Source organism: Ixodes scapularis, unplaced genomic scaffold, assembly GCF_016920785.2.
Source record: "Ixodes scapularis isolate PalLabHiFi unplaced genomic scaffold, ASM1692078v2 PGA_scaffold1__304_contigs__length_218370807, whole genome shotgun sequence".
In the NCBI taxonomy this organism is placed as follows: Eukaryota; Metazoa; Arthropoda; class Arachnida; order Ixodida; family Ixodidae; genus Ixodes; species Ixodes scapularis.
In genome coordinates, this window is record NW_024609846.1 from 71,615,757 (window position 1) to 71,642,604 (window position 26,848).

Here is a 26,848-nt window from a genome sequence, read left to right on the forward strand (position 1 = left end):
CTTCAGTCTCTGTAGTTGGTGACAAAAATATAGACTGTTGTAAACATACGCGGGTATGAAATTCAAAGTTTCTTTCCTGTTGTAAGGAGAAGGTCGGAGCGCCCGAAAGCAAAAAATGAGCATTAAATAGATTTGCAAGTTCTCTACCAGAATAATCCACGTCATCTATTCTAAGGACATTGGGGATGGTACTGCTTGACTTGGACATCAGTTCTTTTGCCGTCTTCCATACTTTCACTGGATTATGTTGAATTGTAATGAATTTATTTTTATAATAGTTTACTTTCGCCTTTTTTATGTCGGAGTTTAACTTGTTCCGTTTCTTTTTGTATTCAGCCAGTATATCGAGGTCTTTTGTTTTTATGAATGTGTCGTAAAGTTTATTTCGCTCATTAATTCGTTTGGGAAGTGTTACGGTAATCCAGGGTTTCCGTGATTTCTTGTGTCTTTTGGCTTTCCTAAATGGGAACGCATCTTCATAGGCTTCTTTTATCTTTTCTATAAACTTATCGTAGGACTTACTAGGGTTTGGCTCATTGTATATATCATTCCAGTGTATGGCCGATACAAGCGTAACGAAGCGTTCGATACTATAATCGTTTATGTCTCGATAATAAGGGTTAGTTATATTCGTTTTATTGTAGCCGACGTTTGCGCATGGAAGAAAGCAAAAGAGAGGTAAGTGATCACTTAAATCCACCGTCAGTACACCAGATACTACGTCATTTCTCATTGCATTGGTCAAACATAAATCAATTAAAGTTTCCGTCTCAGATGTAACGCGGGTAGGACAATCAATTACATTTTCATAACCATGTGATTGCACGAGATCTAAAAATTGTAATTGCCATAAGTCAGACAACATCAGATTAATATTAAAATCACCAACTACTATCATAGGAAGTTTACTCTCAGATGCATACTGAAAAATTTCTTGTAAGAAGTCTAGAAAAACACTAGGTGATCCGGATGGCGGTCTGTACACAACACCTATAATGTAATCACGACACCCTACAAGAAGACACTCATAATTCGCAGAGACACGAGTATATTCAGAGATAACACTGCATGCCAAGTAGCTTTTATAGTAAAGGGACACTCCTCCACCTTTTTTCCCAGTTCGAAATATTTCTGTATGGTAGTAACCGTTAAATTCAGGAATATGTGAATCATTCGTAAGCCATGTCTCAGTGAATGCTAGGATATCAAAGCGTAGTTCTAGGCAGTCAAGTAACTGTTCAATTTCGTCACATTTGTTTCTAATGCTTCTTGTGTTTAAATGAAATACAGATAATCTATTGTCATTGCGTGCAATGTTTCCATTAACAAGATTTCTGAACGAATTGTTATCATAATAACTGTGTTCTGTGGAACAACTACCCATTATCGAGAAAATAAAAGTAAAAGTGAACTTCGCGTTTCTGATTAACGTATCAGTTCCAGGTCATCTTCGCGTTCTATCCTGATAAGACGGTCACCGGCAGCTTTTCTCACGAACATCTTTCCTTCTTTGTGCCATGCAAATTGATAGCCCTTTTCAGCGGTTTTGGTCCTAATCTGCCAGAATAACTTTTTGTTTTGAGCTGTCGGGTTTTCATAGATTCGCACTGTTGATTTCATCTGCCTTAGGCGCGCATTTCCCTGTAGCCACTTATCTCGGGTGAGACGTGACGCAAATCGCACTAAGGTGACTGGAACTTTGTCGGACTTGGGGGGGAGTCTGTGTGCTGCCTCGATATCTTGCTGGAAGTGACGACTTTCTTACACTTGCTGTTTCTCAAACATCAACATATTATGTTAAAAAAAGAAGTGCAAATAAAAAACGAAGATTAATAAATACCTCTTAGATTCTAAAAGAAGCTCCCGAAACAGCACACGCACCATGTGATTAGCGGCCCCCAGGACTGCTATACTCCGCGACAACTTTTCTTGGCAATGCAGTGGAAGGTACGTCCCGCGTCCCCTCTCCCATTTTGAGTGTATGTAGGCTCTCCTCCTCCCCCATTTCCGGGGAGTGGAAGAGAGCCTTCGTACACTCAAAATGGGAGAGGGGACGCGGGACGTACCATCCACTGCATTGCCAAGAAAAGTTGTCGCGGAGTATAGTGCCACTTTTATTCTTGCTCCCGCTGGCGCCAACTGCAAATTCGCTTTACGCCGTAGTTATAGCTCTATTTTTTATTGTAAATTTATTTTATGTCTTTTTTTCATCTAGGTTTCTTTCATTTTTTTGTCCTTTACACGTGTCTTTTAAAAGGTGAAGAGAGCTGGAGTAGTATATTTCCGATCTTCTAGTCCAGGGAAAAGAAACGGCGCCCTCGTACATCTTTTGAACAAATGTTAGTCTTTACCCGAGTAAAGGTAGTGCGTTATAAAGTAAAACATTAAGTAATAGTCGTTGAGAGTTCACTAACGTAACATAATCTTTTAAGAAGATAAATCATTTTTACTTTTGATGTGGCTATAGCAGGATTTGGGCGATATTGCTAACTTAATTAATGTTTCATGAATAGGAAAGTAGTAGGTTGCCATTCTGTTTAGGTAGTTTTAATTCGATCGTCAATTATAACTGTTTTATGGAGATGCTTATAGAACTTGAGGTTAGACAGCCCCAATTGCGAACACGTCTCTCAGCAGTAGATGAGCATTTTAGCCACTGCAGTACAACCGCTGGCCCTCTGTCTTTAACTTGAACCGCGCAGTAGTGATACACGACCGCACGCCGGTACGACGTACATCCAAATGGAAACGGGCAGGGGTGCGGTTGAATATTCCTGGGTTCTGCAGCGCGAACTTTCGCTCCCCGTAATCCGAGCTGGAGTGCGACTCGGCCACCGCTTCCCCCTTAAGCCCCTCGATGCGTTTGTGGTTGTCTTGGAAGTAGCGTTATTTGTAGGGCCCAGAAAATTGCATTTTGAAGCATGTATGAATTCATGATTCATGACTTTCCCAGAGGGCTTCGTTTTGTGAATGCGATGCAATATTGAAGTCTGTGGAACACAGGGAACAAGTTATAAGCGTTGCTTTGACATATAGGCATGGTAATTTTATACTGGACTGTTTGTTGAGTCAAGCCATGACTAAACATCTCTTTACCAACTGTGAAAAGTTAAGTCAGTGAACGTTCCCATAATACAATGTCATGACTTCACGACCAATTTCAGAAAAAACTGCAACGAAGCTTAGTTCCTTTGTACTAGAGATGTAACTGGCACAAAAACTTGGAGGACGCGTAAGCTTCGCCTTTAAGAATGGAACGCGTTAGAGTTATCAGGCCCCGTTCGCAAAGCCTACTCATAAACCCGCGCCCGTTCCCAAGCAGGCGCAAGCGTGTGTGCGTGTCCTAGTAAGTCGCGTCACGTGTCTGTGTGACGTCACGTGTCACGAGACATCACACAGATACGTGACGTCACACGGGACCGTTGGGGGTTGTTCGAAATCTCCGCGCCAGATCAAATGGCTTAACGTCACACGTGTGACGCCACACCTGACGTCACGTGTGACGTCAGGTGTGGCGTTACACGTGGTTGTGACTCCATAACACTATATACCCGCTAAATTAAGCGAAAAAGCTTCCTGCCAAATTGTCCCGTTAAACTTCCCGGAACAACTTCCCAATATATATGACGGGTAAATGGTCCACCAAGTTTAGTTGGGAAATATTTTGCTAAATTTCGCAGGAAAATGTTCGGCTAAATTTAGCGAGAAAAATTTCCGCTAGATTTGGCGGTAAAAATTTCTTCTAAATTTAGCGGATAATTTCCAAGAAAATTGAGTGGGTAAATAGGGTCATCACGTCACAACCACGCATGACGTCACACGTGACGTCACGTGTGGCTGTGGCATCAGGACCCTATCGATCAATCAAGATTTTCCAGTCCCACCGACGCCGACGCCGGATTTCGTGTGACGCAAGCTTCTTAACGCTGTCGCGTTAAAACACAGTAAAGATATATACTCATGCGTAATTTTCTCAAATTTGACTCTTGGAAGTACAGTTGTAATTGAAGTATTCTGAACGATTATTTAACAACTCTTTTTGAAGCCTTGCATGTAACTCGTTGGCAGTGCCAATTTATAAAACTGCTTAAAATTTCACGAACTACCGGATCGAATTACGGAACACTTTAACGTGAAAGTGAATTTAAAACCCGCGAATCTGTTATTATCGGTACGGCGTCCCATAAAAATAAAAAAAGCGTATTGAGCGCTGCGTACTTGGTTTTAGTTGTGTCAACATCTGCTATTTCAGAATAATTAGTGACAACTTATGTAAGAGGATGCCCAGTACACTAGTGGCTCTATTTCCTCGGCCGGCGACGTGAGGGGTTATAAAAAATAAGAAAACAAAAACGCTTTTCAGCGTGCACTGAAACCAGAATACCCTGGTATTGCGGATTCTTGATAAAGGTGTGGACCGGAACTCCACCCCGCAGTAAAACTCTAACACGAAAAAAAAAAAAACATGTGGAAACTACTTCAAAATTAATTTAAAATTTGAAGGTCGAAGGATTTCATCAGGGGAGGAAGTTCTGTTATTGGTTAAAGCAGACCGAATGCATTTGCAATTTCTTATATAAAAAGCCTTTCGTCGATAATCAACATCAGTTCAAGCCTCTCAGCTAGACTAGAAGACTCAATCATGGTAATTTCAGGGGTGATCCATTAGCTTATTATATTTTGTCGTGGCAATTCACGTGTTTTATTTTCATTGATGATACCACACGCCTGTATTTTATTATCATGTTCTTACAAATAAAGTACTCATCCTGTAATCTTAGAAAAGTGCATTAGCAATCTAACTGGATGAATTATCTGTATAATATTTGAGCTATATCGGTCATGTCGGAGAAAGTAAAAATAAGTTTCGCTAAGCGCACCTTACCTATGAACTGGAATACTATAATTCTACTCAACTAAAGAAAAATAAACTTAATGAACAGCGTCGCCTATAGACATTGAATTACATAAATTGAGCCATATTTGGCTGAGAACTGTTCAACTCTGTTCAGCTATTTTGATGAAAACAGCGTTCAAATTTGAGCCTTTTCTACACCAAAAAAGGCGACGAAGATTGTATCTGCTCTTTACCCATTTCTCTTTCCTCCTCGTTTTGCAGTTCCGTTGCGTTCTTGTCCTGGCCCTGGCCACCTGCGCCTTCGCCGGCTACCTCGGGTACGGGGGCTACTCCGTGGCTGCTCCCCTGACCTCTTCCTACTCCACCGTCCACCACGCTCCAGTTGTTTCTACCCTCGGCTACGGTCACAGTCTTGGTTACGGACTCGGTTACGGCCACGGCCTCGGCTATGGATACGGACTGTCCGGCTATGGCCTTGGCTACGGCCTTGGCTACGGGTATGGACTCGGCGGTCTCGGCTACACCGGCTTCTACAAGAAGTGTAAGTGCAAAGAAAAATGTTAAAATATTTAGGTTTTTTTTAGTCTAGTTCGGTTTTATAATTCTCAAAGGCACTCAAGGAAGTGGTCTACACGAGAGGGGGTTCCGTACAAATATTAACAGTGAAGTTTGCGGAATAAGAATTCTGTTGAGGATTTGATTTGCTGATTTCAGTTGAGAATATAATACGAGTTTAACGAACAGGGTGTGTACTCACTGTTCGTTAAACTCCTATAATATATGTCACAATTTGATTACAGGTATACTTGAAATATAAACGACGCCTTGACTTTCATTTATACTGATGACGTCAGTAAATAAAACTTGCTTTGAGGTTGTCGACGTTTTTTGATATCCTTGCATCGATTCCCTAACGACAGCAGTAACACTGAATTGTTTTTGCTTCGCAGAATCTGTACACCTGACAACGCCCGATACAATCTTCTCTGGGCCTGCACCACACGCCATCTGGAGGGCTAACGAAGGAATGTAAAATAACTAATAAAATGATCTACATGTTCTATTACTCCGTGCGTTTGATATTTTATGAATAATTAGATTAACTTTACCAGTAAATCTAACTTCTCAGATTAAGAACATTAAGAACGAGAACACGACAACGCTCTGAACCAGTCATTACCGCTAAAAGATTGGTCGTCAATTATTAAAATTCTTTAAAATAAATTGTTCAATTTTGTTTTGCAACAGAAAAAAAATATGAATCAAAACTATGTATATTTTCCGGAGGCTAGCCTCAGCGGTGAAATCCGGGTGAGATGCCGACATTTTACATCTTCGTGATTCCAAGGGCCAAGCTAATGTGTGCCCTCAAAGCAGCCAGTTACGCCAGCCGAAAATAGAGACTCACAACGAGTACCATCATCATGTTGCTATCATCAGCAATTGCTCTTTAGGATTGCGCCTCTAATTTAGGCCTTTGCAAAAGCTAATACGAGGAATTAGTACTCTGTAAGGAAAGAAGGTAAGAGTTGTTGATCTTGTATGGCCAACCTTGTCCCCTATAGCGCCAGGAAACGTCATGAACAACCGCCGTCTTATTGACGTGGCCAAGTAAGAAGGTTCGGAATCCCTCAAGGAAACATTCCTGGTTATATCGAATAAATAAGCTAAGCTACTCTCTCGCGCAACACAGCACCGGAAAACAACCTTTAGTGTCTGTGACGGTTTTCCTCTATCCGAGCATGGCTCAGTGCGTACCGGATCGTAACCACGCTGTCTTCCAAGCGTGTTTGGTGTTGCCGGCGACACTAGCGGGGGCACATTGCAATTCTTGCCAAGCGCTTCTTATGCTTGGCTACAATGACGGCACTTCTATACTGGGTAAAGTTTGTACCCTCAGCTTTAGCATGTAACGGCAAATGTTAGGAAGCTTTTGTAGATCGTTTTCGCCGTCCCGCAGCGCTCTCCGCAACCCGCTATGGTACCCGGAACTCAACAGCCAAGGCAATCGGCGCTCAGGCGCAGTAGCGGCTTCTTCGTTGCGGAGAGCTTAGCGGAGAGGGAAACGCGGTCTACGAATTCCCTACTATGAGCAAGTCACGCCATCTATGAGCTACCAAAAAAGTTTACGACAGCTGCCGATGGAGCACGTAGCTTTGTTACTCAAATAGTTGAAGAAATTGCTAGGCTCTTTTCATAGAAGTCATATTTTATGGAGAAGAGCTCAGCCACTTCAAGCTGCAATACTTCATTTGGATTTGGCACTTCATCTTGTCCCGATTTGCTTTGGAGCTCAAATAATAATATCTAAACTTCGCATTTCAGTCCCACTATAGACGCAGGATTCACAAAAGACTTGTGAGCAGGTGAAAGGAACGTCGAGCGCTGTTGCAGCTTATGTTGACCATGATAATACACTCGGCTATAGTGAAGAAGTTGCTGTGTTATTAGAGCTATCATTCTTCGCCATCGTGCTAAGTAAGGTCATGCCGGGTTTTATATATACACTATACCCTGAGTTGCCTCAAGAAGCACTGGCACTCTGCAAAACGAACACATTTCACTTATCAGGTAGAAGATAGTATATCTGTTTATGGACTCGGTAGACGCCAGCAACATAGTGTTCCGCCAAATAAACTAAAAAAAAAACAAAAAAAAAAAACACCAGCACCGTTTACAGAAAATGAAATTCAGTGGGAATTTAGGCTTTTTATTATCAACTATTTCAACCTCCGACATCAACTATTTCAACCTCCGTAGTGATTTGTTAACTTGTTATTGCCATTTAACCTTTGTACCATGTTTTTCTTTTTTTGTGTGATATTTACTTTCGTGTTCAAACAAGTGCCTTTTAACTAACCCACCCTTGTGTAATACCCGGACACGGGTCCTCAAGGTAAATAAATGAAACAAAATAAAAATGAAAGAGATGGAGAAGTGCAGTCGGAAACACGAGAACACAACAGAACAGAAATACAATCGGAAACACGAGACAAAAAAAAAAAAACAACATGGTAGGGGCTGTTGGTCCTCTGCGGTGTAGCGGCTCTCCTCAGCCAAAAAAGTTATTATAATGATTAGTATTATTATTGTTGATATAAAATGGAATGGAGCCATCGTGTTCGTGGTGACTTGACACGTAATTTGATGCGGATATTCAACTAAACAGAAAAAGTGGGGAATGCAGACGTTCAGTGGGACATATGTAATAAAAACATACCAGTAAAAAGAATGAACTATCTCCTTGCTTGGCATTGTGACCGAAGTTTGTCTAATACAACCATCCCGTTCTTTTTTTTTTTATCGCGTAAGTTTTTAGCATCTTCCTTGTCATTTTATTTGTGTCGCTTCCTATCATGGCGAAATGTTAGAAGTTACGATGACGCCTGAAATCTGCAGAGTGGGGCGTTAGTGACCCTCAGTCTTTGCTTACACAGACCAGTCATGCTCGCAATTCTCATCGTTAACACATCGGCTTGTTTGTCCGATGTAGGCTCTCCTGCACGTAAACGGGATCTTGTAAACGATGTCATCTGCGTGGGTTAATTACATGTTTATTTATATTTTTAGCGAAACATAAGTCCCTATTCCTGCGATTCTTAACAACTGTTCAACACCGTTGTGCGAATATGACATCGCTATGGTAATCTCCCCAGAGTTGTGGAGATCCATAGTGTAATATAGGGTGACTTAAAGAGAGGCCAACCCCATAGGCCCCAGCGGCTCACTCGACTCTCAGCGCAACTAGCGGCTGCTGTGAAGTTGGTCTGAGCTTCCTTATTAGGCACTTCCGTCCACCACATGACTAGAGAGAGAGATGGCTGCTATACCAACGGATGGATAGCTAACATCTGTGCATACATCAGAACTAGGCGGTAGTATGAGTCACCTGGTCTGCCGTGAATAATTCTAATTTTAGATTTACGTATGAATTATTGTTGAAACGCACGCGTAAATTCTACAATTCTGAGCAGAATTGGAACCATACGGAATTTCCAATATATAATTAAAACAGCTTCACTTATCCGAAAAAAAAAGATAGGTAACCGAATAGAAGATTTTATTATTTCACAGATACTTTCTGTGACCAGAAAGACAACCACACAAAAACAACTGGTCCGCAGGCGTCCCCAGACTCTATTTCACCGTATCCAAGCAAAGTAGCAGCTACGTGAGCGAGCTCGTCGCATTAAACGAAACCTACAGTGCACGCACGCTTGTGAAGTTGCGTTTGTAGCGTCAGCTCAGTTGAATGTACGGAAACCAGAAAATAGCTTTTCAGCGACGGAGCTGACGCTCAAGAGACGCTTAGAACACTCTCCACATGGTTGCGCTTTAACCTTCAAACCTTCACGACAAAGAAAAAACGACGAGAAATCCACATGACGGCAACAGCACGCCGCATCCCCCCCCCCCCCCCCCCCCCCCCCTTCGGCACCTTGGCGGGGGGCGGATGCGGCTTGAAAGCCTTCATAGCTACCGCTCTGAAGGCTTTCAAGCCGTGCGTGTTGAGAAAGTTGATATTATTGACAACTTTCGAAGCTACTATTAATTAAAAAAATTGTAAATTAATGTAGAATTATTTCTTAATGTTAGAAATATCACGAATGCGTAAATAACTAGGCAACACGGCGCCAGCAAGCGAGTGTTGTGAATCCTAACAGCTGGCCCGCTATAGGGCTTCAGTGGCAACTTTTCGTGTATTTGATATTACATTACGGAAATCCTATTAAAGATAGCGTCCAACTTGCTGCCTCTTCCTAGTATTTTCCTTCTGATGGTGTGGTAATTTCTTAATCTCCTTGAGCAAAGTCTCTGCTATGGCCACCAAAGCTGTAGATGCAAACTGGGCTGACGTCAAGTACCCTTCCCAAATCCCGAAACTGTCATGCACCGAATGACGGCAAGGCTTCTCCAGGGCCGCCTGGAGAAGCCTTGCCGTCAATCACCCTTTGCCGAACGCGGCAAAGGGTGCGATATTTCTCTCGGAACGAGGGTGGTAGGACAAACCTACAAGTCCAGCTTAGAGCTCCAACCCACACTATTCGAAATAGTCAAGGGTGAAGCGGCACAAAATGGGACAAGGAAAAAACTGCCACATTTTGTGTTAAACGCCATATGTGTTTGGGAATTTTAAAATTTGGTTAATCGGTTACTTTGACGACATGTACTGGCGTTTGTCCTCTGTACTTCAGAGACAATATTTAATGATCGGTGAAAAGGAAACACGCTGGAGATCAAAGAGATGTGGAGTCATTCTTCGTGGGTCGAGGAGCAGCAAAGGTGTGGTAATATGTTGAACTCGTGTACTTTTCGAGGCGTGCAGCTGACTTATGAAAAGCGAATGTACCAGGATAAGCTGTATTATCTATCTATTTTTTGGTGCAAACTTTGGATAAAACTTTATTACTCTAGGTTCTAAATGTTATGACGATAAAAGTGTTTATGTAAGTGAGAATCCAAGGGAAAAACGCAAAATATTACAAAGTACGACGTACACCAATGTTATGAAAATTCAATAAATGCGAAAACCCATCCATAACTTTACAAAAGTTAGTCAGGATTCAAACGACCAGTCCTTTCCGACTAGCAAGATAAGCAACTCATCTGGCATAAAGGGCGTATGGAGAAGTTCCTTTTTGGGTTCACGCGCAAGGATGTACAATGGATAGCTGGGGTAGTGTACTCCTGCTGTGAAACAAATCTCACCGTAGTGGAAGTCTATTCAGGCTGAATGAGATGGTCAGCAGACCCTTCGTTCACTGAATAAGCCGGTCGAGCGAAAGAGTTCTGGAAACCGCGCGACGAGAGTCAAGTGTGACTGGCAGCACCGGGTGTGCAAAAAACTATGAACTAAAACAGCACTCCGTTTCATGCGGATCCAACGCACGCCGTGAGAAGAATGGGCTCATGCAGATTGCGTAAAATATCACCGAGAATATTGGAATTTTTATGAGTGCAAAAACCAAGCTCTCTTTTTTTTTTTTTTTTTTTGGCAGGGTGTATTATTTTGGATCACCTGGGTCTGGCTGTCTCGTTTTGCCTTAGCGGTCGGGGCAAAATGAGATATATGTTACTTTTAATTATCAATTAATATATTTTAGTTCTACAAGGTCGAGCCTAATAACGTTTGTTGATTGTATGGAGAAGGCGCCAACCACAATTTCCGTACAACTCCTTCTCAAATCGCAATAAAAAAATAAGCTTTAATTTGCAAAATTTCGGTTTACTTTGCTCCGCCTTACCTATATGCTTCACAACATTTTATTAACTGTCGGTTCATGGATTATATGAAACTTCATAGTCATATACATTTTATGCAAACGCAAACTGGTACGCGGTGTACTCTAACGGCAATTAATTTGTCACTACTCTTTGTAGGAGAAGAATATTTCACACGTTATATTTCATATATTTCGCCCAGTCTGCCTATTAGAGAGAAACGTTTTAGACGACTCTTGGAATGTACAACTTTTATTTATCTTCCCTCCATTAAAATGTACAAAAAATAAAAGGAAGCATAACATATTTATTTTAAAATACTTGCTCTAAGGGATTATGACATTCATCAGCTGTCTCACAGTGTAGACAAATATTCTGTGGAAATATTATTCGGTATAAAGTTTTGCCATTTATCTAAGCCGACGCGCTAGATGAAGCTTTTTTTTAATAAAAAATTATATTTCTGCGTGGCAAATGAAACTATAAATAAAAAGGAAAGAATGCTATTTTCTTTGAAGGAATTATGTGTTCATTCCTATTCTTTAATATATATTACAAATCTTCATCGACACAATATTTGAAATATTTTCGTTTAATTATTAACAAATATAAATTAGTTAGAAATTAATAGATTTAAATCGCAATTTACAACGCTCTAGGGACTGCCATTATCGTGATCCCCGAGGACAGCTGCAGTAGGCAGAAAAGTACCGACAAAAGCGGCTATGCATGGGAGATATATCTAATCATCGTTTTGCTTCAAGTCCGGGCGCAGTCAAAATCACGAGTTGGTGGAACCAACGGAACGGGCCCGGAAACGAAAGTCGAAGAGTCTTTCTTCCCTGTACACACGATTGGTTCGGCGATGAAAGAAGATGTAGCGCACGACGAACACCACGTGTCACGATTTTTTCGCCGTTTGATTCGTTTCATATTAGCTCGACGCGTCGGCCGAGTCTCGACTTACGGCAAAACGATGCATAGGTGAATATAACGTCTATCTACATCCGTTGCACAAGTCGAACCACAGTGGACGCGGCGACGCGACAGAGCCATTTATAAGCGGCAGAAAAAGTTCGTCCTCCTGGCGCCCGTTGCTTTTGTGCGTTTGCTATCCGTGAACACACACGAATCACGCACAGTAAAAACGCCGAAATCCCGCGTGTTTTTTTTTTTTTTTTGTCTTTTTCTTTGCATGACTGGTTTAGCCGGTAATCGGAAACTCACAAAGACAGCGAGCGCCGAGGCGATGGCTTTTTCGCTTAGAGTGAAACGAAGTTATATATACGTTTGCATGTACGACCCCTGGACTTGCTGCAGGTGTGAGTAGATCGTCTGATACCCTCCGTTTTCAAACTGACACCGAAACGAAGCGTTTTCTTGTTGTTGTTTTTTTTTTTTCCTTTATCCACGGAGGCCAGGCCATCGCTCGAAGCACGGGTGCTGTCAAAGGTCTATATATAGTTATCGCTTTCTCACCACTAACGGGCTTTCGCCTGGGTGAGACAAAAAATAAATCGATAACTTAGCGCTGCTTTACTCTATATGCCATATTTCCGTTCGAAGAAGCGGTGTGTTCGCCGGAAAATTCCCGGCAACGTACCGCGCATTGCACACGCTGGTACCGCGTCAAGTTGAAGGTCAGGGCGTTTCTGTATGAGCAGTCATGCGATATGGCTTATCCATGTTTATGATCGGTCCCCTCTTCGAATAGATATTTCTGTTGATTTTATAAATGTTTTGAGGAGCCCCGGGTTGCTGGAATGTGGTCTGCTGCGCTATGAGCAATTGAGCCCTCGCACCCGCCAGCGCGGGCGTGTGTGTGTGTGCACCCTTGTAAGTGAGTGCTCGAAAAATAGAAAAAGTACAAATAATATCAAATAAAACTACGCGCAAAAAAAGAAAAAGAAAAGGGACGATATTATTTTATATTGCACGTGCAAGAGGCGAATTTTTGTGTATAAGTTTATAACAGCCGGAAGTTAGTCTGCCTCAGTGGGCGTCTGGTCTCTCCGCTGTAGATGAGCAATTTAGCCAGTACTTTATAACCTCTAACCTGGGGTCTTTAACGTGCACCACGCAGTGTTATACATGACCGCACGCCGGTGCGAGGCTCATCCAGATCGAAACAGGCAGGGGCGGGGATTGGGTGCGAGAGGCTTGTAACATGGTGTAGGTGGAATTCTGTCTGCACGCATTCTGATTTCATTTCATCGCTATTAGCGTCAATACGTATAATCTAGCCTGAACAACGAAAGATGCACCTTAAAATGTCGTAGAGCCATTATATATATATATATATATATATATATATATATATATATATATATATATATATATATATATATATATATATATATATATATATATATATATATATATATATATATATATAAGGTGTTTCACGAAAAGTGGACAAATTTGGTATTGCGAAAACTACGCTTTGCAACAAAAAAGGCATCTGTCATTTTGGTACTTATTAGGTTCTTAATTATTTTTGCGGAATTAACTTTTTTACGACGCTTCGATGGGGACCACTCTTCATCAGATGATGAAGAGCGGTCCCCGCTCGAAACGTCGTAATAAACTTCGATTTAGTAACTCCGACAGTACGCATCTTTGACGTATAAATAAATATATATATATATATATTGGCAACCGGTTATATATCAAGGTCAAGACCGGTCCACGTTTCGACCGAGACCATCAGCGCCACCACCGCAAACAGCCGAAACGGAGCCTTGGACCAGCGGCCAGTTTTTTTTTGGCAGCGGCGGCAGCGAGCTGTTCGGAGGGCTTATCATCCTACTCTGTTCACAGGTTGGAAGCAAACGTTCTTTATTTTTGTAACTTGCATGCCTAATTCTGTATTTTGCGCCATATTGCTGACGCTGCTGCCATTTAGTGTGCTGTTTGCTTAACCGTTTGTGCAATGACTGCTGATTTTGCTAAACTGTGTGACGACCTAAAAAAAGAGATAAAACAAGAGTTCAAAGATTTCCGTAGTGCTTTCGAGAGACAAATTCGGAAAGAGCTCAGAGAGATCAAGCTGAGTCTCGATAATTTCAACAAAGACTTTGAGGATCTGAGGGCTGATGTCGCCATGCTAAAAAAAGAAAATGCAAGCTTGAAAAACAACAAGGGTGACCTCCGAGAGGAATGTAAAGCCCTAAAAAGCCAAGCCGAACAGCAAGAACGTCGGCTCACGGCCTGTGAACAGTACTCTAGAAATCGCAACATAGAGATTAAGGGTGTTCCCTCAGTCCAAAATGAAGATCTGGCAGCAATCCTACAAAAAATTGGCAATTTGATTGATGAACCAATCCTTCCGTGTGATGTCGACGTATGTTATCGCGTTCCTGCTGGCAATTCATCGTCATGCCCGCTCATCATTGCACAGTTTAAGTATCGTTCGAGACGGGACGCTGTAATCGAGAAAGCGCGGAAGAAACGGGTATCAACGGCCGATCTAGGTCATGCTACACGCGCCCCTGTCTACGTCAACGAACACTTGTGTCCGGAGCTAAAAAAACTGCTTGGCATGACAATCGCCAAAAAGAACGAACTAAAGTGGAAATCTGCGTGGACGAGGGGAGGAAAAATCTACGCACGAAAAACAGATGAGTCACGGGTTGTCCATATCTGTAGCACTAGCGATCTTGCCAAGATGATGTAGCAACTTTAGCATATCTTTTCTTGTAGTCTTGTTCCTTCATCATGGCTGCTCACACACATCTTACGCCAAGTGAAATAACCGCTCTTTTTACACCCACTAAAGGAAAATCGATATCTTTCTTTCATTCGAATCTGCGTTCTGCGCGTAATAAAGAGGACGAACTGTGTGCATTGTTCCAAGACTTTGGATTCTCGTTCGACGTAACTATGCTCACCGAAACCTGGTACCAAAGTGAGGAGGAGGTACTGAAACTGAATAAATACATTCACCATTCTGATGTTAGCCTGAGACTGAGGCAGGAAAAGAGGAAGTTTCAAAGTAGAAGAAAAAGGAACAGTCGAGGATACGTCTCTAACACAGCTAAAGACAAGTTTATTCGGTCACCCTCTTATATACACTCCACAATCTTCACCACAGAACCTTCGCGACCTCCAAAGCCAAAAGATAACAAAGAACTCATCTCTTTCCACCACAATAATCAAACGACCTTGACAATCCTACAAAGCCCCCTCATCAACACAACCTATCTCCTCTCTCCCGGAAGACGATCGACCTTCGCGTACATAGCACACCCTCCTCCTCTCCTCCCCGGCCCACAATCCCGAAACAACCCGGCAACAAAAGATACCAATCCACCTGATCCAAACCAAAAACACAAAGGAGGAAACCACTTACACCCTTTCACAATCAACAACCACTTAACAAAACTCTCAAATCCGCAAGAAGGTTTTTGCACTGCTGCTAAGCTGTAACGACACTTGACTAATGCAGTTGCCAATTGATTTCATTCTTATTGTTTCCTTTACAACCCTTTTGATGTCGTTTACTTCCCTGTGTATTATTTCTGTTTCGGACCAGCGTGGTATACAATTATTACATTCTTGAACATGTTTCGCTATTTCCGAATCAGTCGCGTTGTTTTTTACATTTCTTTTGTGTTCAGTCAATCTATCATTTATACACCTCGACGTTTGACCCACATACTTAAAACCACATTCCAGGGGAATTTCGTATACCACTCCATTATCACACGGAATAGACTTTTCTCGGTGCATTTTTGTGCATTCCCTTACACTCTTGTGGAAGGGCGTGAGCTTACTCAATTTATAGTCGGAACTAAAAACCAGATCAACATCGAACTTTTTTGCACAAGCCTTCAAGTTGTGAGAAATTTTGTGATAGTACGGAAGTACAGTAGTTCTATGTTTTGGCCTTTGCTTTGGTTCTGCTCTACATTTGTCTGCGAATTTTACGGATAACTGTTTCCCTACGAATTCATCCTGATAACCAGCACTGTTTAGCCTTCTCCACTGCCTTTTCACTGATTCAGCCAAGAAATGAGTACATGATCTGTCCATTGCATTTGTGATTAAAGACCTGACAATACCTGCTTTGACTGTTTTTGAATGGCAACTGTTTTTTGATAGCAGCGGTTTTGCGTTTTCTTTTCCATATTCCCAACATAGCCCTTTTTCATTGTGAATCATAAGCTCTAAAAACTGCAGTTTACCATTCATGGGTCGTTCGACTGTAAACTTCAGTTCCGGGGCAGCCGATCTGATCAATGCTTCCAGAGTGTCAGATAATCCCTCCCGAAAAAAACAGATCAAAAGATATTTCGATGACATTTTGATCTGTTCTTTTATGTGGGTCAAACGTCGAGGTGTATAAATGATAGATTGACTGAACACAAAAGAAATGTAAAAAACAACGCGACTGATTCGGAAATAGCGAAACATGTTCAAGAATGTAATAATTGTATACCACGCTGGTTCGAAACAGAAATAATACACAGGGAAGTAAACGACATCAAAAGGGTTGTAAAGGAAACAATAAGAATGAAATCAATTGGCAACTGCATTAGTCAAGTGTCGTTACAGCTTAGCAGCAGTGCAAAAACCTTCTTGCGGATTTGAGAGTTTTGTTAAGTGGTTGTTGATTGTGAAAGGGTGTAAGTGGTTTCCTCCTTTGTGTCTTTGGTTTGGATCAGGTGGATTGGTATCTTTTGTTGCCGGGTTGTTTCGGGATTGTGGGCCGGGGAGGAGAGGAGGAGGGTGTGCTATGTACGCGAAGGTCGATCGTCTTCCGGGAGAGAGGAGATAGGTTGTGTTGGTGAGGGGGCTCTGTAGGATTGTCAAGGTCGTTTGATTATTGTGGTGGAAAGAGATGAGTTCTTTGTTATCTTTTGGCTTTGGAGGTCGCGAAGGTTCTGTGGTGAAGATTGTGGAGTGTATATAAGAGGGTGACCGAATAAACTTGTCTTTAGCTGTGTTAGAGACGTATCCTCGACTGTTCCTTTTTCTTCTACTTTGAAACTTCCTCTTTTCCTGCCTCAGTCTCAGGCTAACATCAGAATGGTTAATTTCCACCAGCTCGCCTGCGCACTCACTACAATATCATTGAATAAATACACAACTTTTTTCTTAAATTGGTTGCAAAAGGGGTGGAGGAATATTGATTTGTGTAAAGGCTACTTTTGACTGCGAAATTGTTACTGAGTTTTCTAGGATATGTGCTGATTTTGAGATTCTAACGCTGAAGTGTGCGCAAAATATTTTTAGTGTGATGTATAGGCCCCCAAGTGGAAACTCTAACAATTTTTTTGTGTTATTTCGATAAGTTTCTAGATTTTTCAAGTGTAAACAAGCATAATCTTTTTGTGGGTGGGGATTTTAATGTCAACATGCTTACTGCCTCAAGCGTGTAATGTTCATTTAAACGTGTCCTCGATTCGAACGACTGTGTCAACGTCATTACATCGCCAACACATGTTACAAGTGTCTCATCCACGCTTATCGACCTATTCATAACCAATACCGATTTAGGTAGCGCATGTGGCGGTGTCATTGGTGTGCAGATAAGTGATCATTTGCCAATATTCATGATCGCTAGTAACGTCAATGTTATTGATTGTGATACACCTGCGGGCATTCGTGTGTTTCGAGACATAAATTCTCAGACACTCGAAACCTTTTGGTCCTTGATTGGTGACGTAAACTGGAACCCAGAATACAACACAAGTTCCGCTGATGACGCGTATGTCTATTTCCTAGCTCTTTTTTTTTGAAGCATATAACAGTAGTTTTCACTATAAACCAGTCCAAGGAAAAAAAACACTCATAAGCCGTGGCTAACCCAAGAATGTCTCAAGGTGATTCGTATGAAAAATAAATTATACCATAAATTCATAAATACTAGGAAGCCAGGTGATTTAAAAAAGTTTAGGACACATAGAAATAGACTGACTAAAATGCTTAGGGAAGCAAAGAAAAATTATTTGCACTCTTTATTTAATGTAGCCACAATGTCAAGAGTAGACAAAACATGGAAAATAGTAAATCAACTCCTAAATCGATCCCTTGAAAACAATAGCATTTCAGAAATTAAAATTGGTGATAGAATATTGCGCGGACAAGAACTCGAAAAATCGTTTAACAACTATTTCGCTAACAGTGTTCATAGCAGTCATAACCCTTTGTCGACAAGCTACCTAGAAACTCGCAATGAAAGCAGTGCCTTTTTTCACCCTACTGACGAATACGAAGTTTTCAGTACATTCAATTCCATTCAAAATAGTAAATCAAGTGACATTGACGATATTCAAATTAGGCCTGTCAAATACGTTCTGAACTTATTAGCACCGGTATTATCAGACATTTACAATGTTGCAATTTCTTCGGGTGGCGACAAGAATGATCAATCCAATTACAGCCCTATTTCCATTTTACCCGTCTTCTCTAAGTGCCTGGAAAAACTCATCCACACCAGAATTTCCTCGTTTTGCAACCAATTCTCTATTCTGAACCCCCTCGCAGTATGGCTTTCGAAAGGGGCGTTCGACTGAACTTGCCTTGCTAACCCAGAAAGAAACAACCTTGAAATCATTCGAAGAAAAGTGTACCACTCTGGGTATATTTGTGGACTTTTCTAAGGCATTTGACCCCATTAATCATATCACTCTACTTAAAAAGCTTGGGTTTTACGGCTTTCGTGGGGTAACTCTTGACGTTGTGGCTTCATATTTAGAATTTCGTCAACAGTGTGTTGTCATCGACAATCAGCGTTCAGGTTTACAGTCATTAGCTGCCGGTGTTCCTCAGGGAAGTATACTGGGTCCTCTACTTTTTAATATATATATCAATGATATTGTCGAAATTAGTACGGAGGCAACTTATGTTATATATGCCAATGACACTAGTTTATTTTTTTCTGCTCAAGATAAGGAAAAGCTCGCGCTTGTCGCAAATCATACTCTTAACTCTCTCCACAAATGGAGCTCTGTAAAATCGGGCGGCGGAGAAAAGCTCACCGGAGAAAAGCTCACCGGAGAAAAGCTCACCGGAGATAAGCTCACCGGAGAAAAGCTCACCGCAAAACCGGCAGATGCGGAGAAAAGCTCACCGATGTTGTTTTTGTTGTTGTTTTTTTGTTGTTGTTTTGTTCAACTTAGCGGATTCTGCGTTAAACATGACAATTTAAGACAATTCGCATTCGCCACTTCATTAAAATTATGGGTGATTACTAATTCCTCAGAAATTAGTAATCACCCATTCTGTATATTAATTAAGCCGCAAAAATGATATCAAAACATCGTACACCGGTAAAAAAGACAACAATTTATTAACAACTGAGGGTGCGCCGTCGGTAGCTCTGTCAAATAAAGAGGTTTTTTCTATGTGAGCTAATATGAATAGCGATGTGTGAACCATTTCAGCTTCAAATATTTTGTAATGCCTAATAGTTAAGTAGGTATTTGTTGATGCAATCAGTGTCGGCTACGCTGTTTTCTTTCTGTTAATTTCACTGAGAAAACTTCAGTTGCGACAACAGCTTAAGTAGGTATTTGTTGATGCAATCAGTGTCGGCTACGCTGTTTTCTTTCTGTTAATTTCGCTAAGAAAACTTTATTTGCGAGAACAGCTTCGTCCTGTCGTGTTTGTTTTCTTCAATCCGTCGTCGTCGTTTGAGCGGTTTTCATCATGTATAGCGTTTACCAACTCGCCCTATTCGCTACCTTGCAGAAGACTATTTCTTATATAGGTCACGAGTAACAACGGTGCCAGTGTGCAGCTCTGAAAGTCATGAGTGGCTCACCTTAGAAGGGCACTATCATACAAAGGCAACGTGCGGAAACACCAGCACGAACGGCTAAAAAACGTGCATGTCTGTGGAAGAAAGAAGCCTCAATATTCTACTGACTGTTTTATCCCGTTTTCAAAGGTTAATAAAAGCTTCGAAGAGAATTTCAGGCACCGCGTTGTTGCGCATGCACTTTCGGATTTTCGGTGTTTACAGCTTTGATTTTTAGGTTTTGGGGAGACATAAGTTTTCGAACTTTTTCATGTTATTCAAGCTCATAAAATTTTCAGTTAGGCTTTAGTTGCCTAGAGAGTAAGCCGCAGGAAACAGTGGCCCGCCATTATTAATTTGGGAGCGATATACTTAACAAGCTTGGCAAATAATACAAAAAAGGACATTTTCTTTTTGACAAAGCTGACGAACTTTAATGATAATAAATTTATGTATGTTACGCATGATCCAACAGCCTCCATATAAAAAGAAAAAAAGAATCGGTGAGCTTTTCTCCGCATCCGCCGGTTTTGCGGTGAGCTTTTCTCCGGTGAGCTTATCTCCGGTGAGCTTTTCTCCGGTGAGCTTTTCTCCGGTGAGCTTTTCTCCAGGATTCGTAAAATCACTTCCTATTAACACTTCCAAAACTAAGGCAGGGCTCTTTAAACCGAAGAATAAGTCTGTGGTTTTCGACTACAACCTTGTTCTTGGGCCCTCCATCATTGAACTAGTACCTAGTACTAAAACCCTAGGCGTAATTTTTCAGGAAAACCTGTCATGGGATTTTAACATTGAAGGTCTCATTCGCAAGATTTCGAAAGCCGTTCGCATTCTTAACAGGTTTCGCTTCAATCTCCCAGTAAAAATTAAACTCCTTTTATAAAACTCTCTATTTTCTTCACATCTAAATTATTGTCATCTGGTTTGGGGAACCACAACATTAACCAATATAAACAATCTTCATGTCTCTCAGAAAAAGGCCATACGGAGTATCGTTAATGCCCCATATGATTCTCATACGCAGCCCCTTTTTAAAACTCTGCATATCATTCCAGTTACCAACCTGTATGACTACACAATAATTTTAAGATACACAGCTGGCATTAAACTGAACAATCCTTTATTTCAAGAGATCGCTGGTCTAGCACGAAGTATAAATTTTTATTCTACTCGTAATGAGGATGTCTGGAAGGTACCATACAGCAGAACAAACTATGGAACGCAGATGCTGAGACACCACCTCCCATCATTATTGAACAATCTAAGGAGCAACAACTTCCTTATAGAAACACTAACACCTCGTGCCATCAAATATATGTTTCTGTAGCTCACTTATTTTTGTATTGCGCCTCATAATATCAATGTTCAACTTCCCGGCTACAAGTGTCTACATGTTCTTTTGTTTGTTTTTTGTTATTTTTTTAAACGTCTTCCTGCTATATAATTATCGAGTTTGTTTACACTGTCTTACAATTTGCTGATCGGCCTCTGTCAAGAAAACGGGGGTGGGGCCCAGTCAAGCCAACATGTGTTGGCTTTTTGCCCATGCCCCTGTGGTCTGTACATATAGACGAAATAAACTGATTGATTGATTGACATATGTGTGTTTGTTTGTGTGTGTGTGTGTGTGCATGTGTATGGAAAGAGAGAGAGAGAGAGGACGTGGCGCGGGTTTGCAAGGGGGGGGGGGGGGGGGGGGGACGGATAGAGTGAGGAGGCAGCTCGAAGCGCGTTTTTTCAATCGCTGTAAGCGTTTCTTTTTTTTTTTTTTCTCAAAAATTTGGCGTTTCCTGTTCCTGTAGCTGCCTCCCTCTGCCTACTCCCCTCCCCTCCCTCCCCCCCCCCCCCCCCCCCCCCCGATTTCCTCTCGTTCTCTCCGGCCATGTTTACGATGCGGGGCTCATCCTTCGAATGTGTCGGGTGTTTCGTGAGGTCTTGAAGGAGTCAAGGTGTTTTGAATTGGTATTATCTCTTGATGTCATGGGACACGCGATGTAGCCAAAGTGTGTCAAGTTTTAATATCATGTAACCACTCTTGAAAAAGGACTGTATAAGGCCGAAACGTCGACTGACTCTACGAATAATATGTTATAAAACTCCAAAGCAGCGTCTCGAGTATGTTTTTCTGCCGTTTATATATATGTTAATGTATATATATGAACTTAACGTGTTTGGTTTGGCAAAGTCACAAAGTTTAGCTTTTGTTACTCAAGCCGGTCGTTTCGAGAACGACGAATCCAGGGACGCTCTAAAATTCAAGGACGCGAAACGTCCCTTTCGTCATTCCGAAATAAATCGATGTGCGTGCAGTCAGACATGACTGTCTTCCAGCCGAGATATCCATAGCAGCGACAAAAAAAAAAAGAAAAAACACACACAATTTCTCTTCAATTGATCATAGACTTTCGAAACCATCTTAAAATGCGCCTCCGTATCGTGATACTGAAGCATTAGGTACTTGAGGCTAGACGTGTATAGCAAAGCTACAATGACTTTCTCAGACAGCCTGTTACGAGAATTTACATTGCACGTGTTCGGTTTCTTGCACAACCTGAGTTATAGAAGTTTCTCCGAATGTTGTCTGGGTCTTCACTCTTTCCCACAAATGCAGTATATAAGAATATTCTCTTACTGTGGACCTGTTAAGAACACCTTCCCGCAGACTACAATGGTAAGAAACGTTCTGAATGCTCTTGGTCTTCTCCGCTTAGAAAATGATTCGTTAGATTGTGAATCTGTGGACGATTTTAGCTATAATATGTGACTTTATAATATGCCTTTTAACGTTCTTAAGAGGACCAAAATAGGAATCTTTCCTCTTGTGATGTATATACCCGAGATGTGTTCGGCGGATCAAACTGCAGCTTAGCATGAATTATTTTTTTCTCTTTTGTGCCTATATGACATGAACACGGTAAGCGTCTTTAAACGAAAATTTCAACAGAAACATGTGTATTTGGCTTGTCATTAGCCTTTGTCCCAGTTCTAGAATGGGTATGTATATTCTCCAGCAGCTGGCCTTTATTCTGTGTTCAACTTGGGGTTGCCTATTTCGTGAATATTAGGCAGATTTTTAATTCTTGAATCAAGCATTCAAACACCCTTTTTAAATATTTTAATCTTAATATTCACACTTTTCTCTTTATCACGTCTGACTGATATCTGGCAGACGTTGAATTATACAGCGAAAGATAAACAACAATTTGAAACTTTCGCAAATAACAATGTTCGACATAACAATGAAACATATGACATGAAAACATATGAAATGAAACATAACAATGAAACATATGAAACGTTTCAAGCTCATCCCCATAACTTGCCCCCCCCCCCCCCCCAACAGTTATCCAATAACTTTATGCTACAACCATGTATAGATTTATGTTCGACGTAAATAATGTTGCCATAAACGCACAGAATGTGGACAATGGAGGAGCCAAAGTTAGCTTAATTTTTACTCAGTAACGCGTCTGTTCCGAAGGCATTCCGGTTCCAGATTGCGTGTTTAATTATTAGTTCTCAAAGATAATAATTTTACCATTCATATGCCTGATCTAACGTTAGCCTACCTTTATTCACAAGTTAGATACGATGGAGTTATGTTCCAGTGGAAATAAGTAAGCAGATGAAGTCACTTGCGAAGCACCGACCTCTTCGCTAAAATAAATATCTTAGAACTAGCTCGTTGACTCAGCTAAATCTGTCATTTAATATGTTAATTCAGTCAGTCTTTTTCTGAACGTTAAAGTACCAAACGCAAAAAAACTATAAAAGTTTTCTTTTTTTTAAGTTGCAAAAATTGATTGTTCATTGCCGAACGGCCATTCTCCGCCCAAATGTTTGCCTGGCGGTTCGAGCCACATGCCAAAGTTTCAGAACTAAGCGATATATGATTTGAAAGTCAATGAAAATTTTCAGAAAATCCCCTATAACTTTTCACGCAGATAAAGGTTAGTTCTTAAACTTTGTCATCTGGTTCGGACCATTAGAGCTACATTTGGGCGGAGAATCAGCATTCAGTGCTCCTTAGTTTCTTTTTACATAAAAGGAAACAGTAGAATTTTTTTTTGAAAAATCTCTATGCATAGCAAAAAAAAAAAAAAAAAAGATTAGGACAAAGCGGAAGGTGGTGACGGCGATATGGAAGAAAGAGGTTGAAAAAACGGAGCCATTCAAATGCACGTATTCAGTGAACAATTGCAGGCTACTACAGTCACTGACAGCTGAAGAAACGCAGGAGATAGCCGATTATGTTCAAGTTTCTACTATTGTTATTTGTTTCCGGTGTATATTTCGACCGACGTTGTAATCACATCGGCTTCGAAGCGAATGAAATATGCTATAGACTTGCCACGACCTGCATTCTCGAAACTGTAAAGGGCTATGGAAATATTCGTTTCCACTCGACAATTTAAACGGTGTAAAGCAACTCTGGAATCAGAGGAAAAAAAAAAACACATTACTTGCCATTCTTTGATTTTTTTTTTTGCATTAGCATTTTTACTGTTATCCTCTCACCATTTGGGCATGGTCAGTAAATTCATCGCCGCCACCAAATTTATTTTGTATCCAACCAACAAATTAAAAACAGCAATGCCAGAACCCCCCCCCCCCACCCCCCCCCCCACCCCCCATCCCCCCGGTTCTTGTAGAATAGTATTTGTTACCACATGTAGTCACTAATACACTATAAAAAACGCAGGGCGTCGACCATTATGATCCGGCTTCTTACTTCCTCATTCCTCTGGCGTTCTGAACGGCCAATGCCGCAGCGCATCGTAGGGTAGTTAGAGTCTTGGGACTTGCCGCGCTCGACGTTTCTTAAGCTGTCCTTGACTTTAAACACCTTTCAGATTCGTACTTGCGTGATCCTCGTCCTGGCGTCCGGTGCGTTCGCCGGATATCTCCGCAATGGCTACCCTCCCGGACATGGAGCTGTCTACGGAAGTAGCCTAGGTGGCTACTCGGCTGCTGCTCCGGGAAGTTACGTCCTGGAAGCGCCTGCGGGCTACGCGGCGCCGGGTTACAGCGTAGCTGGCCCAGCTCTTGCTTCGTACGGCGGCGTTCCAGGTTTGGCCGGTCCGGCACTGGCTTCGTACGGTGGCGTTCCAACCGTGTCTGGGTACCATGGAGTTCCCGCAGCCTCAGCGTTGGGCCACGCTCCAGTTTACGCGGTGGACCCGTCCTACGGTTACGGCTACGGTGTTGGGGCTCTCGGCTACGGAACTGGTTCTTACGGTTACGGGCACGGCCTGTCGGGATATGGTCTCAACTACGGCTATGGTCTGGGAAGTGCCAGTGACTACAGCACGCTCCTTCGCAAGAAGAAATGTAAGTGACACGTGGATGTGTTTTAGAGGCTCTTTTCAACCGCCGTATCTTCAAACGGAGCAATCTATAGCTATATGGCATCTCTTAAACTTGCATATAAACATAAATTGTTTTTGTAACCTGCGATAAATAGGTTAGTATGTAAATATAAAATACTTTATAGATGTCATTATTCGCTTCTGACATGTTTTATTTCATCTCTCTCTCTTGAGTACAAGTAACAAGTATTAATATCGTAATATTTAAACATGATTTTTAAATATACATTGTGTAAGGCAGTAAAACCAAGCAAATGAGGGTAGTTTCTTGGTTTTTTTTCAATATTGAGAATGATTTTTTATCAAAATTGCTAGTGTCACGGAATGTGTTAACGGGGCTGGCAACATATCTTGTAATATTTTTTTAGAGAGTCGTTGTCCTGGTTTCGCGAAATTAGTAAATTAAGAAGCGCTGGTATCATATTTTCTCCTATATCCTATTGAGCAGTAATCCCAGCCCTGCAATGATGATACCTTAAAGGATATTCATAAAGTGTATATTAATTTTAAAAAATGTCTGAATAAATTACTGCTTTGACGCATTATTTTGTTAGATAGCCTCTTCCGTAAGTTCTGTAGGCAAGGGGGCGGGGATATGTAGGAAATAAGCTGTTTTGATGGCAAGCAATATTCTCGTTTTAAAGATACGAAATACCTCACGTCTGACGCCTTTGGCCCGGGACCCTTTTTTCTTAGCGTTAATGTAATGTCGCAACTAATCGACAGTATTTTATGCCAGTATATGTTAAAATTGGATGTAAAAAAATAAACGTCCGTTAAAGTATGAGCTGTCTGTTTGCCATTTGAATTTTGTGTCTTTAAACATTATTTTATTTGCTTCTTTAATGCTGCGCTTCACATTTTCTCCATACATAGGATTCAGAAGAACCCATAGGAAGTGGCTCGCGCTCTTGAAGCAAACAGTCACATATCTTCTCCGAAGAAGACAGAACTACCGCACGTTCCTGTTGTAAAAGAGCAATTTTAATAAAGCAAACAAGCAATTGGCACTCTTCTTATGTCTTGATTTTAAGGGAAGTTTTAAAGCTACCCTAGCAACTGCACCAAGGGGCATGAGAGTGTTTCGAATTTATGTGGCACTATATATGAGACATGATTTCTTTTTCTCTTCAACATATGATACCGCTACAACTTATAAAACGAAACTTCAAACATTCTTGTAATTTTCGTTATTCAAGTGTATTTAACAAGTATATAAGGCACGCGCCAGGAATCATTGCTACGAAGCTATAGGCCGTGTAAACAGCCAATTGGGAAAGACTTCGGCAAATTAGAGAGATAATAAGATAGCATCTTTTAAGACATCCTACTTAAAAATATCTAAGAGTGTAAACATTCTAGCCGGTTAAAAGGAATGTATTTAAGTACTTCAAAGCCCGACTGATACGTTAGAGGTAATTAATTTATTGCAATCTCTGTTATTTTCGAGCTCATGAGAAATGTTGCGGTGAAACCAACATTCCGTAGCAAAAGGTTAAAATTGTCGGAATGCGGTTGTTTTCCCTAATTTCTATGGAAATATAACGAAAACGAAATCGTGTAGTATTATTTATATCGCGCGTTTCTTAACCAATGTGCAATAAAAATTCATTATTCTAATATATAGCATGATTTAAAAAAAAACAAAAAAAG

General features: G+C 41.2%; 2 protein-coding genes across 2 annotated transcripts; one reads left to right on the forward strand and one right to left on the reverse strand.

Annotated features, from left to right (window-relative positions):
- Positions 1–427: 427 nt before the first annotated feature.
- On the reverse strand, positions 428–1,117 carry LOC115331376 (the record flags this gene model as incomplete). The annotated part of the gene is made up of 1 exon (XM_029993498.2): positions 428–1,117. A coding segment is annotated over one exon (690 nt), but the record flags the coding sequence as incomplete, so codon positions are not given.
- Positions 1,118–22,301: 21,184 nt separating this feature from the next.
- On the forward strand, positions 22,302–26,205 carry LOC8043689 (keratin-associated protein 19-2-like). Its single transcript, XM_029986980.2, has 3 exons — positions 22,302–22,497; positions 24,680–25,157; positions 26,072–26,205. Coding segments are annotated over exons 1-3 (663 nt in total). The 5' UTR covers positions 22,302–22,314; the 3' UTR covers positions 26,074–26,205.
- Positions 26,206–26,848: the final 643 nt, after the last annotated feature.

What these genes read in the sequence shown, in the direction of transcription:
- LOC8043689 (XM_029986980.2), top strand. Translation starts at nt 22,315, where the DNA reads ATGACTTTCTCAGACAGCCTGTTACGAGAATTTACATTGCACGTGTTC. An exon ending in CCTTCCCGCAGACTACAATG is followed by an intron (nt 22,498 to 24,679) that starts GTAAGAAACGTT and finishes AACACCTTTCAG; the next exon opens with ATTCGTACTTGCGTGATCCT.